At 44.7% G+C, this 20,000-nt stretch overlaps 1 protein-coding gene across 9 annotated transcripts in view; it reads left to right on the forward strand.

Moving 5' to 3' along the window:
• ptprt (protein tyrosine phosphatase receptor type T) overlaps positions 1 to 20,000 on the forward strand; it is a 287,907-nt gene that overhangs the window by 240,833 nt on the left and 27,074 nt on the right. For all 9 annotated transcript variants that reach the window (XM_065955243.1, XM_065955240.1, XM_065955244.1 and 6 more), the window contains 2 exons: positions 849 to 936; positions 17,608 to 17,684. In XM_065955243.1, coding sequence (XP_065811315.1) covers positions 849 to 936; positions 17,608 to 17,684 — 165 coding nt within the window. The remainder of the gene's footprint in view (positions 1 to 848; positions 937 to 17,607; positions 17,685 to 20,000) is intronic.

Consider the following 20,000-nt stretch of genomic DNA (forward strand, 5'->3'; position numbering starts at 1 on the left):
ATACAGGTCTAGTGGGCGCAAAAGCCACTAATTCCTTTTTTTGATTCAGGCCCCGAGTCAGTCGATAAATAGCAAAACTAAAGATACAACAAGGAAACAGGGGTCCTGATTTAACTCGGTCGTTAGGTGATAGATTTGAGTCCTGAGCATGTCTACCCGACTCTCTCTTCCCAGGATTTCCTGTCTATCTTCAGTTGTCTGACCAGAAATGGAAGAAAAATGCACAAAAGGAGAAAAAATAGGAAAGAAGAAACAGGAAGTGAAACAATCAACCAAATGAAACGACATTAAATGTTTGCATATAGGTTGTAAACAAGAAAAAAGTATAGATAAATAAAAATGCTAATTTAGTGAATCAATCAGATACGCTAAATGGGAAGAAAATAAATACAGTTATGTCCTGGGGCCAATGCCACTCCTATTGCAGTGATATAAAGCTGAACTGCATTGATTTAGTCATGAAAACTGGCGCTGTTAGTGGACTCAGGCCCCTCCCCCTTCCCAGCAGGGATATGCATTTAGTGATATTGAAGTTGAGTCGTGTAACCTGCCTGAAAGCTCCCCCCGTCTCCTGAAGGCTCAGTGTCCTGTAATGTTCCAGTCGTGATGCTCGGAGCGCCCTGAGTGGTAAAGAGTACGCTCTGCTGCAAACTATCAGTCGATTGTCTTTTACATTAATATTCATGAAGCTGTTTTAACTTCTGCCCACCCCATGTGTCAGCGTACAAGCTCTGGGCATCGGGCCATATGTGCATGCATATTTCTGTCTTTGAACCTCAATAATCTGAATCTGTGTGTGTGTGTGTGTGTGTGTGTGTGTGTGTGTGTGTGTGTGTGTGTGTGTTCAGGCCCTGGCGGAGGGACAAACGGCACCTTGGGAAACGGCCAAGAAAGACGAGAACCGCAACAAGAATCGCTATGGCAACATCATCGCTTGTGAGTACTGCAATGTGATGGAGAAGTAACCGCTGTGGAAGTTTGAGTCTGTGCTGAAAGTGACTTCATTCATCGCCGCGTGGCGTTTGCTTCGGTTCACTCTGGGTTGGTTCTGTGTGGTTTATAGATCCAGATATTTATCTCTGCAAGTTTGAGATTATTTTATTTGCATGATGGAGATATGGCAAACCCCAAGAAAAGGTGAAATCTGTTATTGGTTCAAAAAATACAACCCCAAAGGTTCGTCTTGATTTCAGGGTTTGGGTGCTTTCCTCCTGTACCTGACTCGTTCCATATGTAAATATTCACCACTTCTCAGGCAGTTTGGATAATAATGATATTAATAATACTTTATTTGTTTATCCATTTTCAGTACAGGTGAAAAAGTGCTTCACAGTGTGCAATAAAAACAAGCAAGCATTGAAAGCAATTTAAGAATGAAAGAAAAGAAAACGAGGGACTGATTCTGCCGGTCTGGTCTCCTCTGGCAGGCTGTTCCAAAGTCTGGGGTGGAGAGAGACACATTTAGAAAACTCTTTATTTGGGGAATGAAACCCATTGAAGCAGAAGTACCAAACTGTCCTTCAGCTGGAGGACACAGGTCCTAATCTCTGTGCTGGCAACCATCTGCACCAGTGTCCTTCAGCGAGTCACCCACTGACTCCCCCCTGCTCTTGGTGTGTCCCACTGTAGGACCCCTGTAACCCCCCCGCTGGGAGCCAGATGCCTGCAGAACCAGGTTCTCGTTGATAAGTCAGTCGGAACCGGTAAATGTTGAACACTCGACGCCTAACTTCTGTGACAGATATTCAGTCAAAGCACAACAACGGGCACATAGGCATACCTAAAAAAGATGAAGCGTCTTTCAGAATCTAAATAATTTGTATGTGTAGTCTCGTTTAAAGTTCTGAATGTCTGATTCATGAAAGTGCTGCAGAAAAAAAAAAACTTCTCATAGAGCGATTTGACTCCTCTCCTGCCTGATGATCAAAGCCTGCAGCGCCTTCTTTATTCACAGAGACTTTTGTCAAAATGGAGCAAAGACAGGCTGCAGTAATGATGTGCAGAGTGACTGCATGTAGCAGTGTGTGTTTGTGTGTGTGTGTTTGAGTGTGTGTGTGTGTGTGTGTGTGTGTGTGTGTCGCCCATTAGAGTGAGAATTAGCATGTGAATGTGGTGCTGTCGAATATGTCAAGTGTTTGCCGTGATTTGTGAGCACTAATGAAGTCTGTTGGATTTGATGTTTTCTGGATGAGCGTCTGTGTTAGTGTGTGTGTGTGTTTGTGTGTGAGGCCTCTTGAACAATGTTTGCATGAATTGTTGTGGACTGGTTTCTGTCTGTCTTCCCATTAGACCCGCATGCACACCCATGACCAGTGTGACCCAGAAGATTGCATTAGTTTGCATTAAAAAAAATTCCTGTGTGTGTGTGTGTGCAGGCAGAGAGCCGTGTGTGCGCACGTCTCATTATGAGGGTTTAGATGTCAGAGCGGAGACACTGCACTAACCTGAAGGCTTTTAAATGAAACACTGGCTGGAATGAAATAGCCTGTCAAGGATTTGATAGCCAACAGGAATTATGATAAATTTGCTATTAGTACAAATCCTTTAATTACAAGAGCCTGGTAATGGAAACTGTCCATCTTGCTCACTGTGATTGTACAAAGGCTCATTTTCTTGAGAAAATGTTTAAAAGGGCTCCCCGGGGGGAAACAAGTCTGTGCGCTGTCTTTATTAGGAGGAGGAAATGTGCAGAGACGGGCAGGCGACCGCTGCAGCTCACACTTTAAATATCTGCCTTCTTTCTTCTTCTTCTTGTGTTGAACTTTTATTCCCCTTTGGGAAGAAATGGATTTTCCTCCTGTCTCAACACTATATCTGATCCTGCCTCACGCTCTCTGCGGAGCTCTGTTCCCTCGCTCGAAGCTCAAATGTTCACATCCACCACCTCGTCATTAATAGTCTTCAGATTATTCAACTTCATTGAGAGTTAAAGTATTATAAGCATTCAACAAAAAACTGTTACTTTTACACATATTAGCAGGGGCGTTGACAACATTTCTGGGCCTCTCCCATGACCACCTCCAATACACAGAGTCCTAACAGCACGGCATGGTTAAATATCGCGTAACATCGCTCATGATCGCACGCTGGCTGTCCACACAGCATCCGTAAAACATTTAATTCTTTGCTCTGTGAATTTCAGTTTCCCCTTTGCAAGCATTATGGCATCATGTTGTGCTTTTATTTTGAAGGTGGACAAACTGAAGTGTGGTGCTTTTATTTTAAAGGTGGAAAAACTGAAGTGTGGTGCTTTTATTTTAAAGGTGGACAAACTGAAGTGTGGTGCTTTTATTTTGAAGGTGGACAAACTGAAGTGTGGTGCTTTTATTTTGAAGGTGGACAATCTGATGTGTGGTGCTTTTATTTTGAAGGTGGACAATCTGATGTGTGGTGCTTTTATTTTGAAGGTGGACAATCTGATGTGTGGTGCTTTTATTTTGAAGGTGGACGATCTGATGTGTGGTGCTTTTATTTTGAAGGTGGACAAACTGATGTGTTGTGCTTTTATTTTGAAGGTGGACAAACAGAGGTGTGGTGCCTTGTATTAACGAGCTCTTGACTAAAGTCACAACTCAGAGGCTCGTCGATAAACGGCTTGTGGTGAGCTGAAAAAAAAGCGTATTTCTCCGGTGTCGAAACAGGTCAAAGGTCAACATTTCAATCCCAGATGTGGATATTATTAATGCACCGCTACACACCTTTGTACAACAAGCCAACGAGCTCTGCTGAGGGAGAAAAGCGAGTCCCTACAAACGCCCTCCTTCCTCGTCGCTCATCCGTCTAAGCGAGCGTCAGAAAGGAAAATAGAAACCGGGCGTCGGGGTGAAAATGTTGTGCCACACCGCGCTGCCTGCTCGTGGACAGTGAGGGAAACAGTCGAATCAGGCTGATTTTGTCGCTGCCGCTCGCTTGCGTCGCGTGCTGTCAGGACAGGCTGTTACACAAGAGACCCATTAAAAGACTCAAATTAAGCTCATCACAATCTTCTTTTGACACAACACATTGTAGAATATACAACCTTAAGAAAGAAGGAGCCACATCAAAACGTGGACGCAAAACTCCTCTAAAGTGAATAAATGTTGCCAATGTGGCCGAGCGAATAGATGCTTTTGCATGAAATGTTTGGCCATTAGAAACACAAGTGACACAATATTGGAGGCCTGGGACTTCTGCTTTTGTTGCTGTTGAATTGTGCCAGCTTTAAAGGTGACACAGTTTGCCGTTTCTTTACATCCTAAAAAGTCTTTTGAGTTTGAGAGCGGAGAGACAGAGACAGCAGCAGCATGTCGACGTGTCACAGGTTCAAATGTGATCCATGTTTTGGTCCTTTAAGTCTGATCTCGTCTCTCGGAGAGTCATCACGTCGCTCTCGCCCATGCTCGGCAGATCTCAGCGAAGGAGCTAAATGTGTGTCCCGGGCTTTTGTGCGACTTAAACCAGCCGCCGAGCTCTGCCCGCGAGAATCCCCTCAGATGCTGCTGTTAGCATCTCGCTATCTTTGCGAGGACTTTTTGGTAACCCCTCCATCACATCGTTCTCTTTTTAACAAACACACACAACACATAGTTTACTATCCCTCTCCCGCCCTCTCTCTCTCTCTCTCTCTCTCTCTCTCTCTCTCTTTCTCGCTCGCTCGCTCTGTGCTGCAGTTTGGAGAGGGCTGATTGGAGTTGAAGTGTTAACACGCTCCTCTTCCGGCCATCTGCCAAACACAAACGGTGGACGCCATGTTTGAATCCCTTCAGCACTCTGAATAAATGTTAATCCAGCAGCCTCCTGTCCTCTCGTCTCTCCTCCTTTTTATCGTGTTTACTTCCATTTTTACACTTTCACTCCCCCCCCCTCTCCCTTCTTCTTTCCTTTCTCCCAAATCCTTCCACACATGTCTCACCTTGTTGCTCCTCATTTGAACTTTATCTCTCCTCCTCCTCTTCGTCTCTTCTCTCTGCTCATGCCTCATTGTTCAGTTTTTCTAACACTTCCTCCTCGCCCTCTCCATCCCTCCATTCATCCAGCGTGATTACTTCTGACAGTTTTTGGGTTGAGGCACGGCGCCACAGTGTTTCCTCATTACAGGCATCTGTCTGCTTCTATCTCCTCCCTCCCTCCCTCCCTCCCTCTCCTCCTCTCGGCTTCTTCTCCTCCTTTTCTCTCTCCTTCTCGGCCCTCGGTTCACACAACGACCTCCCCATATGGTAATTTATAATTCAACAGAAGCATGCCTTCAAAATAAACAGCATTTCTTGGTGAATATTTACATTTGTGCTGAGAGGCGACGTGTGTGTGTGTGTGTGTGTGTGTGTGTGTGTGTGTGTGTGTGTGTGTGTGTGTGTGTGTGTGTGTGTGTGTGTGTGTGTGTGTGTGTGTGTGTGTGTGTGTGTGTGTGTGTGTGTGTGTGTGTGTGTGTGTGTTAAGGCCTCCCTAACATACCATAAAGTTAACCAAGAATGACTCAGAAGGAGGAGACCAAAACATTAAACATTAAAGAAGGGCCACACAATGTATCAAGGAAATAATCTCATTTAATAAACAAACAAACAAAAAGGACTGGAGATCCGGCTAAACAGTATAAAAGACGGGAAAGTGCCACCTCCCCCTAAACTATCGACCAACAACTTATCTACAGAAAATGAAGGAATCGAAAATAGGACTACCAGTCTCTCCAGCCCAAACTAAAATTGCAAAACCAGCAATCTGAACATGCATGAGGGAAAAACCAAAACAAACCTGGAACAGGGAACAATTTAAGGATAAATGAACGATCTTCACCGTACCTGCGCCCAAAGTTTTTATGTCTGCCTGCCCTTGTCTCTCCCACCTGGCTCCTCTAAATCCCCCTCCTCCACACTCTGAGCAGGGAACAGGTAGAGGGAGGAGGGAGGAGGGAGGAGGGAGGAGGGAGGAGGGAGACCAGAGAAGCAGAGAGGGAGAGAACAAGGGTCGCACATAACAGTGTGTACCTGGGTGGGTGTGTGTGTGTTTGTGTGTGTGTTTGTGTGTGTGTGTGTGTGTGTGTGTGTGTGTGTGTGTGTGTGTGTGTGGGGGGTACCCAGGTGAGATTGGGTGAGGGAGAGATGGTGCATTGACATGTTTTAGTGATATGATCAGTAAGAGAACATTTCAAGTTGTTTAATCATGATTCTCTGCGAGCCAAACATTCAGCACTGCAGGGGCTTCATGCCCTGCCCTGAAAGTACTTACCCCACGAGCATGGTCTCTCTCAGGGGTAGAGCTTTCACCCCATAACTAAAGACCTTAGACCCTGATTCCTGGGGTGGAAGGTACATAGGCATACGGCAGAGAGTTTTGATTATTGTGCGAAACTTGTAACTGTTGCTGATTGGCCCGATCGTGTTACCCTGCACAGCCTCTTTGTTTCCTGTCTAAAAAGCCCGGCCCGCATACAAAAGTCAAACAGATCCAGAAACTTTCCTGCTGAGATTGGTCGTTTGCAGTCACAGAAACTTTACTAGTCTCATCCCTTCCACAAATATCGATGGCTCCTCTCTGGTGTGTTCACAATCTCTCACATCGTCTTTGGTGGTTTAAAACCCTGCGAGCACAGCGATGCCCCGAGGCGACACAAAACAAACCCCTCTGTGGGGGGGTTATGGCGATGGGAGGGGGAGGTCTTAGTCTTTCTGACTAAATGACTACAAAAGAACAGCAGATAATGTTCCTTGCGTGTGTTTTCTCCTCTCCTTTTGAAGTTTTCCCCCTCCTCTACCCCTCTCGTCTTCTCTTCCTCGATGCGTCTCTTTTTATCTCTGAAAGGAAGTCAAATCTATTCACTACATTTCCTCCTTCACCTGTTCTTTTGATCTTTCCCCCCTCACTCCTTTGACCTCCCCTTTCTCCTCTTCTTCTCGCTCTCCCACCCTCTCTCTCTCTCTCTCTCACCCTCTCTCCCTCACTCTCTCTCCCTCTCTCGCCCTCTCTCTCTCTCACCCTCTCTCTCTCTCACCCTCTCTCCCTCACTCTTTCTCCCTCTCCCACCCTCTCTCTCTCCCACCCTCTCTCTCTCCCACCCTCTCTCCCTCACTCTCTCTCCCTCTCTCGCCCTCTCTCTCTCTCACCCTCTCTCTCTCACCCTCTCTCCCTCACTCTCTCTCCCTCTCTCGCCCTCTCTCTCTCTCACCCTCTCTCTCTCTCACCCTCTCTCCCTCACTCTTTCTCCCTCTCCCACCCTCTCTCTCTCCCACCCTCTCTCTCTCCCACCCTCTCTCCCTCACTCTCTCTCCCTCTCTCGCCCTCTCTCTCTCTCACTCTCTCTCTCTCCCTCACTCACTCTTTCTCTTTCACTCTCTCTCCTTCTCTCTCTCTCCTTCTCTTTCTCTCTCTCTCCCTCTCTCACTCTCCCCCCGCTCTCTTTCTTTCTCTCTCTCTCTCACTCTATCTCTCGCCCTCTCTCTCTCTCTCCCTCTCTCACTCTCTCCCCCCCTCTCTCTCTCTCATACAAATGCACAAACTCACCTCTAAGCCCTCCTCCCTTCACTAATGTGCAGCAGCATTACAGTGAATGAGAATCATTACACACACACTTCACTTTGTGTTACACCTCTAAGCATCACTGGAATAATCAGTATCCCCTCTTGCATCATGTTGCTTCGCATTACAGCAGCGGTGTGTGTGTATGTGTGTGTGTGTGTGTGTGTGTGTGTGTGTGTGTGTGTTTGTGACAAAGAGAGACAAGAGGAAGAAGGGGTGAGGGCATCTTGTTTGTCTGTGAAACAAACAAAGCAGCAAAGAAGGTTTTGAAAAGGAAAAAAATACAATCGTGTGTGTTTGTGCACCTCCCTAAGTGTGTGTGTGTGTGTGTGTGTGTGTGTGTGTGTGTGTGTGTGTGTGTGTGTGTGTGTGTGTGTGTGTGTGTGTGTGTGTGTGTGTGTGTGTGTGTGTGTGCGCTAGCTTCATATGCAGCTGACTCCCATCCTCTCCTCTTATCCTCTTTGGCGCTGATTCTCAACACGTCTCTGCCGAGCTGCTCTGAAGTCAGAGCGCCAACAACTCCTCTGAAGTGTTTGACCAAAGAACCACAACAAATATTAGCATCCCTCAAGCTGTCTCACACACACACACACACACACACACACACACACACACACACACACATACACACACACACACACACACACACACAGAACACACACACTCAAACAAAGAGAAACTCCGGCAGATGTACAAATAAAATCACATGGAGGCACATACAAATTCAGAGAGTAAGAAGACCTACACCTTCATCCAGCACATACACACACACACACACACACACACACACACACACACACACACACACATACACACACTCTACACCAAGGCCTGCAGAGATCACAGCCCTCTTTTGAGCTTGATTGCTTGAGGCAGTTGAGCTCTGCTGCATAATTAAACCACCTGCAGACTTACAGTAAGAAGAACTCGTAATGTGTTTCACTTCAATCTTAGCAAGAATTAAAAAAATGCAGAATTCTCGTTTTGTACTTTTCTCGTCCTTTTTCCATCTCATTAAGATGCAACAGTAATGTTTATGGGTTAAAAGGTCAAATATTATGCAAAAACATGTTCCTCTAATTCTAATATGTGTCTCTAGTCTGTCTACAAACCCCCCAATGATGAGAAAAGTCCATCCTCTCCGTCTTTTGCCTGCTCCACTTTTCAGAAAATGTGTGCTCAAACAGGCCGTTTGGAGATTTTCCCTTCATGACATCACAAAGGGCAGTAGCCCCTCCCCCAGGTGGGTGACACTCCCACAGCTAGGTGTTTGTTCTGCCCTCTGAGTCTGCCTTCTCACCGTAAACAATAGGACATGGAGCGAGAAAGCCCGAGTACACCCAAGCCCTTCCAGAGAGGGGGCGTGGCCAGACACAGCTCATTTACATATTTAAAGGTACAGACACAGAAACAACCTGTTCTGAAATAGAGGAGCTGAAATAGAGAGTTTATAGACATAATCAAATACAGGATCAGAGTGGATTTAGAACAAGAAACTTCACACACATGTTTTGGGGAGACTAATTTAAACTGGCTGTTTCACCTGCAAGAGTTTAAAGCTCTTGCTAATTTGCAATTCTTTGACATTAGCTTCTAAAAATTCATCAAAAATAGGAATGTTAAGTTGTCTTAGATATCATTGTATGCGTTCCGAAGTTTAAAAAGCTTTGCATTCTGATCGAAGGTTTGAAGTGTTGGTACTTCCTACCTTGCCTAATTTGATGCTCGGGTTGTTATGGTGTAAATTGAAGAAACATGGAGGCAACAAGGAAGACAAAAACTCTCCAGTAAAGACTGATGATGTCACCCTCCATCAGAAGAGGAAGCGTTTGGTTTACAGCTAACGGAGGCGGAGGCGGCGGTGCCGGCGCACACAGATAATGACGATAAAAAGGCTGATTTTGCATTATTGATTCTGATGACTTTGATTGCTGTTAATCATCGTTCCTGGTTGGAAGCCGTGGAGAGGGGGGGTGACAAAGATGCAAAATTCGAATGCTGATTTTCAACAATTGTTCAAAGCTTCAAAAAAAAAAGCATCAGAATGAATTTGTGTGTGTTTTTTTTTTTTTTTTCTACTGTGATTGTGTTTTTAATTAGAAGGAAGAAGAAGTGATTACACCTCTTCTGTGTGACACGTCAGGGGGTTGACAATTGGATATTGTTTGAAAGTGAAGAGCTGCGAGATCATGAACAGCGTGAGATAATCGATAGTTGATGAATTAATGAGAATAAATGAGAGATACTGCTGTCTTAGAATCCCACTGGAGATGGATTTTCCACCTTTTTGTTTTCAGCTGACTATGAAAGTTTCAAAAACCTCTGTCAATAATATGTGACAACTCCTCTCACCCAAATCCTTTACTGATTCTAGAGGACAGTCCGAGACAGAACCATCTCTCCTGACCAGTTTGTTCATTGAGCCCCGTTTCACCAAGCGGTCTGGTTTGTATCAGTACAGTTTGGTAAACCCTGGTCTTGCTTGCATTTCCAAATCCAACCGTTTCCCTTATTTGGTAAGCGGAGTGTAAGCCAGATGGAGATATGTAATAGACTGACATCATAGCAGCCCCACTTATATTGGTACCATTCCCAACACTTGACAGTGGAAACGCCAATAAATGGGTACTGCACCGAACAGAACTGACGCGGGCCGCTTGGTGGAAACGGGGATTAAAGTCTCTTCCCGCCCCTCTCTGTGCTCCCTCCTCCCCAGCTGATTTGCTAGTTTCTTGGTTAATAACACGTCCGTTTCTCGCTCCTTTAAACGAAGCACTGTGAGGTACTCTGAGTCCACTGTGAGGGGTAAAGGAATGTCGGTAAACATTCAGACATGAGTAAATAAAAAAGACTTTTTGGAGACACGGCTGAGTTGAAATTCAAGACGCTGTTTTGTGCTCTCTTTTTCCTCGGACAAAAAATAAACGGCAGACACATTAAAGTCTTTGCTCCGCTTCACATTTGTAAAGCCCTCACTCCAGTTCAGTGTTGTGATTCACTGGTTTAGTTCTGCTTTCTCTGCTCTCAGCCTTCAAACAGCTGGAAACAGCATCTTTTGGCGTGTGTGTGTGTGTGTGTGTGTGTGTGTGTGTGTGTGTGTGTGTGTGTGTGTGTGTGTGTGTGTGTGTGTGTGTGTGTGTGTGTATGTGTGTGTGTGTGTGTGTGTGTGTGTGTGTGTGTGTGTGTGTGAAGTTCGACAACATTCTGAGTTGTTTGACACATCAGCTGCAGGGAGCTCTGGTCTTAATAGGCTATTACACACTATAATACCCTCCAACTCACACACACACACACACACACACACACACACACACACACACACACACACACACACACACACACAGACACACACAGATCACGGGAACATTCAGACGTTACAGAAGATTTAAAAAAATGCACAAACCTTTTAAACACACATCCTAAATATGCTCCAGAACATACGAGCAGACGTGGAAGTGAAGAAATTTTAACACATTTACACGCCTCAGCCTCTCACACACACACACACACACACACACACACACGCACACTTACGCTCAATCACACATGCTATTAAACTCCCTAATGCCTTGAGCCAGGCTGACAGCGGAGTGTGTGCCGTGAGTGAGTTGAGCTCTGTGGGGAGTTAACTGATTAAGTATATCTGTGACAGACACAATCCCTGCTTAGCGGCTGCTGAAAGAAGACGAGAGGAGAGGAGAGGAGGAGAGGAGAGATGAGAGGGAAGGAGAGGATAGAAGAGGAAAAACATCTTGTTCAGCAGTTTCAACTTGCTACTGTGAGCATCTTTTTTTTTTTTCCATCTGTTGTTGGCTTTAACCGGATTTATGCCTGTTTACTTCAGTCAGACGAGGGACTACCAGTTTAAAAGTGTTAAACTGAAAAGTTTGTTTCTGTATGTAAAAAAAACAAGACAAACAAAGCCGTTTACACATCAGGCCCCTCCCCCCCTCTCCTATTCCCCTGCTGGTGTGCGTTCACATTAGTAACAGTCCGATACAGCAGGGGGCAGTATGCACATAGTTGGTTTTGCAAATCAGCTACAAAGCAGAAATATAAAGAAGAAGTAACCATGGCAACCAGGCTGAGTCCATCCTGCTAACTTTGGATGTTTTTTGTTATTTCTGAGACGCCAACGACGACTCTCCTTCCTACATCCACATCTACCGTGCAGCTCAGAGGACGATAGTGGCCCGTGCTGCGAGGATACGACGGCTTGTGAAGCTACAGGAGGCGTTTAGAATGACGTCATATAGCGGTCCACTTCCTGGTTTGAGCACGGTTGCGTTCATGTCTCCTGCGGTCCATACTTGAGTACACATGAATCGTGCCTGAGACCACCTCTTCAAGCGGACTCTGGCACAGCACCTGAGTACGATATGTTAGTGTTCACACTCATCAAATGAACTGGACTTTGGGGTCAAGCGTAGTCGGATCCTGGACCCGGTCCTTATTGTGAAAACTCCCTAAAACTTTTTTGACCTTTTGCAATTAGACTGTATAAAACATGGACGTGGTGTGAGTGACGTCACACACTAGTTTCTGAATCTGCCTTTTGAAGCCCATCGATTGATGGCGGTCGCCATATTGTAAATGCTGACTCAGACTAACTTTGGGTCAACAGGTAAAGAGCTGAGGTGTGTCTTAAGCCTTCTGACAAACGCCCTTGATATCGTTCAGTCAGACAACTCGAGTTTGTGTTTGCTAGTCCCTCACATATTAATACGTAGCCGAGTTAAGGTCAGAGATCATTTAAATGTTTAAATAAGAAGAAGATTTACTTTATTGATTCCTGCAATGGGAAATTTCAGTTTTTAACACACACATAGGCTGAAGTATATACACACATGCACACAAACAGGATCCTATGGACATGCACTAAGGGAGATATGTCAAAGTGACGGAGCGGCCCACAGCGGGTGCTCCTGAGCTGATGGGGAGGGGGTTTGGTGCCTTGCTCAGGGGTACCTTGGCAGTGCCAGGTACCACTGCCAGCTACCAGACCAACTTCCATGCTTGGTCTGCACTGGGACTTGAACTGGTGACCCTCTAGTTCCCAACCCAAGTCCCTACAGACTGAGCTACTGCCGCTACTGCCGCCTGTAAATATGATCCCGTCCTGGCCAATAAGAGTAGAAGAATATCATCAGTTCCAATGCAGAGGGTTTCTGCATTATATCACCATCATTAAGTAACTCCTAAATGTCTTTATGCCTCATCTAACAAGAACAATTTGAGGACGACACTCTCCTCGTGAAGCGATAAAAAAGCCGTTTATTCACAGAACTGGAGCGAGATGATGCTCAGGATGAGCTCCTGCTCTGATTGAGATCTTTCAGGACTCCAGTTTGAAACATAAAACCTCTTCATGACCTTTGATTTTCAGGAGCTGCTCATGGTTGCTGCAGTCCTGGGACGTCTGGGTGCAGCGGCTGCGAGCACAAATTATCCAATCTGATGTCTTTAAATTACAGCTCTCTGCTGCATTCAGCTGCTCCTGTGAATCTCGCCTAGATAAAAACATACACAAGTCTATTTTATCATTACATTATATTTGACCCCTCGAGTTAACAAGTTCTCCGCAGCTAAACTTTTACAGTGGATGGCGGGATAATGACATGGAGTGGAGAGGAGGAGAGGGGAGAGGAGAGAAGAGGAGAGGACAGGAGAGGAGAGGAGAAGGGAAAGGAGAGGAGAGGAGAGGAGAGGAGAGGAGTGGAGAGGAGAGGAGAGGAGAGGAGAGGAGAGGAGAGGAGAGGAGAGGAGAGGAGAGAGGTGCATGGTTATGAGGAGAGAGAGACTCAGCAGAGGAGGGGAGCTCATTAATGAGTAATGGGACTGTGACCCTTTGCCCTTGGACATCACAGCTTCTTCTGATGACTTTGTTGATGCTCCAGTGCTGCAGATTCCAACATGAGCCAGAGTGCAGATAGAAAGGTTATTTCTATATCAAGACACAGATCTAAAGATGTGTTCAGACCAAAGTCAAGCCATTCCTCTGCAGCACCATTCCATACAAAGTCAATGTAAAGATGGCAAGAGTCAACATGATAGTCTGTATGGATACAAACAAACTGTAAAGCATCAACAACATATGAGTGCACATAAAGAGAGAAAGCTGTGATGCTCTTATCCTACATGAAGGGAACAGAACAGGGTTTAGTAAAGCTTAGCATTTAGATGCTAACATAGACGAGTAAAGTCTTGTTGCTGCAAAAAAAAAAAAAACTTGTGTGTGTTTTGGACTAGTGTGTGTTTAGGCTACTCTTGTGCAACATACATGTGCAGACTAAGACTAGGACCCTCTGAGTCCAGTGCTACTAAAGCTAGCCATGCTAATTGTTTTAGTGTGCATGTGCAAACGTACAGTATGTAACGAGTTTAGTTCCTCTTTAGTGTTACAAATATTTGTTTTCCTCTTTTTAAACTTCCTCTGCTCTTAGGTTACGCACACCTGCACTAATTAACAGAAATATTCCAATCTGTATCTCTTGCTCTCTCACACTTGAGCTCACACTCTCAAAACCTGTGGCCTGTGTCCAGATCAACAGCATCCGCAAGCCAGTGCCTCCTGCCATCTTAGCCCAATTAGAAGCTCCCCTCCTTGGGCAGAGAGAAGAGGAGAGGGGCCCCTCCCCTCCGTCCAGCCTCAAATCCGTGGCTCCCGTGTTATGACAGCCTGACACTATAGCCCTGCGTAATTAATGCTGTCTGAGGGAGCGAGACGGTGTGGGGCAGGGGAGAGGGAGAGTGGGAGAGGGAGAGGGAGATAAAACGGTAAATGGAGGAGGACAAGGGAGGGTGAGGTGAAGGAGAGGTGGGGAAGGCAGACAGGAAAAGGGAGAAATTGGAAGAAGAGGAAGATGAGACAAAGAAAAAGCAGGTGATGAAGAAGGTGTAAGAGAGAAAGTGAGAGCAGAAAGCTGACAGACTGCCCCCTGTTGTGTTTGTTTTTACATGCAGGCTGTGTGTGTGTGTGTGTGTGAGCTGATAGCTGATGGCAGTATCGTGTACCGGCAGAATGGAGTCATGCTGCCGTCATTGTTGCCGCTCAGCCAGAGCTGGAAAATGATTTCTGATACAATCTGTACAAATAATTCTCCTCAAGGTGATCCTTGGAAATGATAATAAGGACGGAATCCATCGTAATGATTTATATTACATGCAGCTGTTCTGTATTAATGAGACGTGCTCTGTGATGTTTTTTTTTTTTTTAATTTATTGAGTGCCAGTGGAGAAAGTTATCTTCACATAGAGCAACAGAAGAACGTGATTTGGGTTTCTGTCCTGGAAGTGATGTTGTGCAGCACGAGGGTTGCAGCCATTACTTCTGCAGCATTCAATGTGTTTTGTTTTTTTAAAGTTGACATATTATGAAAAAGCCACTTTTTGAACATATATTTGGGTAACCTGAGTGTCTACTGACCCACAAAATGTGAAATAAACCCATCCAGTCCTTTGTTTGTGGTCTGCATAAGTCTTACAACACAGAGAAAAATGCTCCGTTTAAAATTTGCTCTCCTTGTGATGTCACAGTGGGATTCTGGTTTTAAAAAAACACCCTAAAATAGTGGTTTGAATGTGATCTAACAGCTTTCAACAGGGAGAATGGCATTGCTCTCATGTCCACAGAACGCGCTGGTCTCCTGTTTTTAGTCACTATGTAACTAGAAGCGCACACGGCTTTATGGCACTAGCTCACTCTGCAGCCTTCAGTTTTGCTCTTTTTTTTTAACCTTTTGATTGTTCTGTTGATTTCATTCTGTCTTCATCAGAGCAACAGTTTATCAAAAAAAAAGTGCTGTGAGCGATCTTGCTTGTTAAATAAGCAATTTTCAGCCGCTTCTGATTATTTCGACTCGACGGGAAGCCTCTTGTTTGTGCCCGACGCGACTAGAAAATTCACACATCCAATCAAAGATATTCACAAAAACAAAATGAAGTTAATGCCTGCTTGACAAAATGATTTCCCCCCCGGAGGAGGAAATGGGTTTCAAGTGAAGGGATGATTCATCGAACACACACACGCGCATGGTTTAACTGCTCTCAGAAAAACTTTTAAGGCAACACAGAGCTGAAGGCCTGAAGGTTGAGCCGTCGCATTAAAGTATTTTATTTCAGGGCACAATTAGCTTCTAAAAAATATACCGACCTATGAAGTTTGAGAGGTAAAATTCTTCAAAAGCTGAAAGCTGAACTAGTTGATGTCTCATTTCTTACACAGTGCTGAAATCTCCCCCACAGCTAACATACTAGCTCGAAGGCTAACCGTGGCTAGCTTGCTGTGCACTTGCTGTAAGCGCTGCACCCCGCTGTAGCTTTGCATCAATGAGTGGAGTCACTACATTAGCATTTCAGTGGCTTCAAAGACACAGACAGAACAGACAGGTGATCCTTTTTCTCCTATTTTTCTCTCTATTGCTAGATTTTTCTTTCCATCTCCAGGCCTCTACTGTCTTTCTACCTCATCCTTCAAACCTCCAAATTTCTGCTCCAGCTCAACTTTTTCTCTCATCTTTCTTTGTCACACCTTCCTGTTTTCTCTCTCTCCCATACTGACGTCATCCCCTCCTCATAGATTGAAAAACAACACAACACGGAGCAAGAACACAACAAGAACAGCAACAATAAGAAATTATTCTTAATTGAAGCAGAAGCATCATTAAAATGTACTCGCATGTAGCAGAAAAATAAAAAACTGACGGAGCACATCGGCACACAAAAAAAAAAAGAAGGAACGAGAAGACGAGAGAAAAATACGAGATAATCAGACTAAATCACGTCTGCTTCATCTGCAATTACCTGCCGTTGCCACGTTACGACTAAACAAAATCACCGCTGCCATTAGACATAATCAGCCCAATGTGAGCCCCGATGCTATGGATGGTTATTAGAGCACAGGACAAAATAATTGACATTCAGATAAGACGGGGGAGGGGGGGGGGGAAGGAGCAGGAAGATTTGGATTAGGTGACATGTACTGACTGAAAGCAGGAAGCTGAAGTAGTACTGAAGGCGTTTTATCATAAACTCCATCATGTAAATAAAGAGTGTTAAATGCATAATTTCCAGCAAAAATTGGTGATCAATAACTATTTCTAAAGCCTGAGGAGGTCACATTTTGTTTGCTTGCCTAATGTATCTAAACATGTTTGAAACTACAGTCTGAAAATCTGCAGGAACATTTTTGTAGTCGCCTTTGTTTTGTGTATATGTCCACCATTTTGGGTTTTACCATGAAATACACCGAGTTCTGTCTGAAAAGAAATAAAAGTATTTGCAGGGGAGCCAGTTTGGCTCTGTGGTTGGAGCAAAAATAGTCTTTAAATATTAATGTTTGAAACCTGAGTGACGTCACCCATCTGTTATCTGATAGACTCCTTATTGTGAATATCTCTTATCCTTCATCAAATCAAAACTGATGAGTCATCAAAACATTCACCCCCCGTACAGTGTGTGTCGATCGAGACATGAGCCAATCAGACCTATTTGTTTTTTGGAACCGGGTTGTAAACATGTTAATCTCTGCTGTAAAAACAGGCTTTTTAGAATGGGTGTGTGTGTGACTTCCTGTGCTTCTGCAGCCAGCCTCTAGTGGACACTCGAGGAACTGCAGGAGTTCATACTCAAACCATGAACCATGCAGAACCAACCCCTTGATATTTGTGTTGTTTAATTATGTTTTTGTGCAGACGGTTACTCAGAAGTTGTGATTGTATTTGTGATATTGCATGTTATGGTTTGGTTTAGGTTAGGATAAATCTTCTTTGTTAGGGTCTGGAAGCGACGGCTCTGATTGGTAGAAGAAACCAGCAGCAGACGTGATTGAATCTTGGTCTCTTTTGTTTTTAAAACAGTTTCTCTGTTTGCTCAGATAATCCCTATATGCTACTGAAACAGACAGTCGTAAAAAAACACGAGATAACTCTGCAGGTAAATGTAAATATGGGATCATTTAAGACAACTCCAACAAATGTCGAGTTGTGTCATATTTCTGGATTCGGACAGTCTCCGAACCGTGGCTCCATGGCGTCTTCCCCTCCCGTCAGTTAGCTGCTCAGATCTGTGGGTAAATGTAACTTTAGGCCTGTTGTATTTTTCTGCTATTTGACCCCACAGACGATCACACCAGAGTCCGCCTGCAGTTGCTGGACGGAGACCCCCACTCTGACTACATCAACGCCAACTACATCGACGTGAGTGTCTACGCGCACACACACACACACACACACACACACACACACACACACACACACACACACACACACACACACACACACACACACACACACACACACACACACACACACACACATGATGGACTGGTTATGTTTACCCTAATTCAATGCATTACCTTTTTGAACCTACTTTCTATATTTACTCCCAACAACAAGTGTATTAAAGGAGCAGTATGTAACTCTGACTCATAGTGTTTAAAATGGGTACTGCAGTCCAGATTGTAAACATTACAGAGAGCTGTCTCCCCCCGCCCCCTCCTCTCTAGAGTTGATGCTCACGCAGGTTGCCATGTGGTGGACACTGAAGCTTCAGTGTAAACCTTTCTGCGTTCAAACCTCTCTCCATTTTTTAAAAGCATCTCCAATATTGATCCTAGTTTGAGCACGTTTCTGCTCGTGGAGCTTATTAGAAACATGCAGAGGCTTTTTAGGTCGGGTACAATCACTTCTATCTGAACCAGTTCTCTTGCCTTCTTCCATCACTGCAACACCTGTTGGTTTGACCTGATAACTGCTCTCATATCTGGCAAACCGAGGGGCGTCCAAAACGGCCGTGTGGGGGTGCCTTAAAACCGCCTACCTTCTCTGGTCCAAACAAATCCAGAGCATTCTGGACCAGAATCTAAAGTTAGAAGGAGGACATACTGGCTGCTGCATTGTTGTCAGAGAAGCCAGCACTTCAACATAGCATGTTTCCTTAATGTCTGATCATATAATGGGAACATGGTAACTTTTAAGCTAGTCCATATCTCCGACCTATTTGTGCAACTCAAGCTTTCTGCGATTTATCTAAAATTGTATAAAGATGCAGACATCCGTTCAGCTGCACACACAAACACAGACAGCGTATGTCCTTGGATGAATTCAACGAGGCTGCCAGACCAAATAGAACCACCTGAGACCCATTTACCTATTTTTAAAAACAATTACCTGGATGCTTATGAGTAGTCGAATTGATTTCTATCATCATTCTTTCCTCCCATCCAGGCACTCTTTTCCTCATTTCTTCAATTTCATGTGTCCCTTCACCTTCTTCTCTCTGATGATCTCTTTCATCTTGTTTTCTCACCTATCCTCCGGTACGCCCGTGTATTGTGCTTTCTCTGCTCCTTCCTTCTGGTTCTGTCTGCCCCGTAGGCGTTTTGCTTCATTTATCAAACTCATCTCTCTCGCTCGCAGCCGGCTGTTTTAATAAGAGCACAAATTAATTTGGATTTATGTAAAAACAAAACTGAAACAATGGAGATCCTGATATCTGAGTGAGGATAACACCGTTCTTACATCAGCGGCGCTTAATGACAAAATGAAAGTGATAAATGTTTCTTTCATTACAAGGTTATGTGTCTCATGAGGAGGGAGGGGGGAGGGTGGTGCAGGGACAGGAGGGCGATAATTATTGGTTGGAGAGTCGTCTCTTTTCATGTGTCCTGCTGAGGGAAGATTAAGACCCCCTCTATTATTTAATTTGATGTTTATTCGGAAAACGACCTTGAGTTATGCTTCTGAGGGGAGCGCGGCGCCCGCAGGGGGAGATGGGACAAATTAAAAGAGAGGGGGCAAAAAAAAGAAGAGAGAGAAGGAGAGGGAAATGTGATGGATGGATGAATGAGGCAAGCCAGGATAGAACGGGAAGGATGCAGGAGAGAAGGTAGCAAGTATGTCAGAGGAGGAGGCGGATACTGATTGAAGGGCGGCGTGAGAAATAAAGGAATGAGAGAGGAGGAGGGAATTAAAAAAAGAGGAAAGAGTGACAATTCATTCCTGCAGAAGAAAAGGAGGAGGATTGTCAAAGTAAGAATTGGATAAAAAAATGATTGAAGAGGAGGGAAAATATGGATTAAGAAGGAGCAAGGGAAGCAGACGGGTGTAGAAATGGACGATTTTAAGGAAGGATGCAGGAAGTGAGCGGTCGTCGCCCTATTTTTTTAAGTGTGTTCGGCTCTGTCACTACCCGTCGGCCCCCATCTGCCTTTTTTTTTTGGCCAATTCAACATGTTGGCTCTTAGTCAGGGTTTCATTTGTCTCCAGCTCTCGACACAGGTTCAGGAAAGCCCCTTGAGCATGCCGCTGTAGTATCCATGCTTTCACCCATTAGTGCGGTTTCTCCTTATTTGTCTCCTCCGCCTCTTCTTTTCTTTTTCCACTAAAAGACCAAGAACTGACAACGGCAGCGCCATTTTCAACTTTTTATCAGACATTATTCTCCATAAGTAGGCTACCTATAATACGAGTGGTGAGCGACAGCCGTGTGAAAATGGTCTTCTCGTATCATAA

The sequence above is a fragment of the Labrus bergylta genome, chromosome 5, assembly GCF_963930695.1.
Source record: "Labrus bergylta chromosome 5, fLabBer1.1, whole genome shotgun sequence".
Lineage (NCBI taxonomy): Eukaryota > Metazoa > Chordata > Actinopteri > Labriformes > Labridae > Labrus > Labrus bergylta.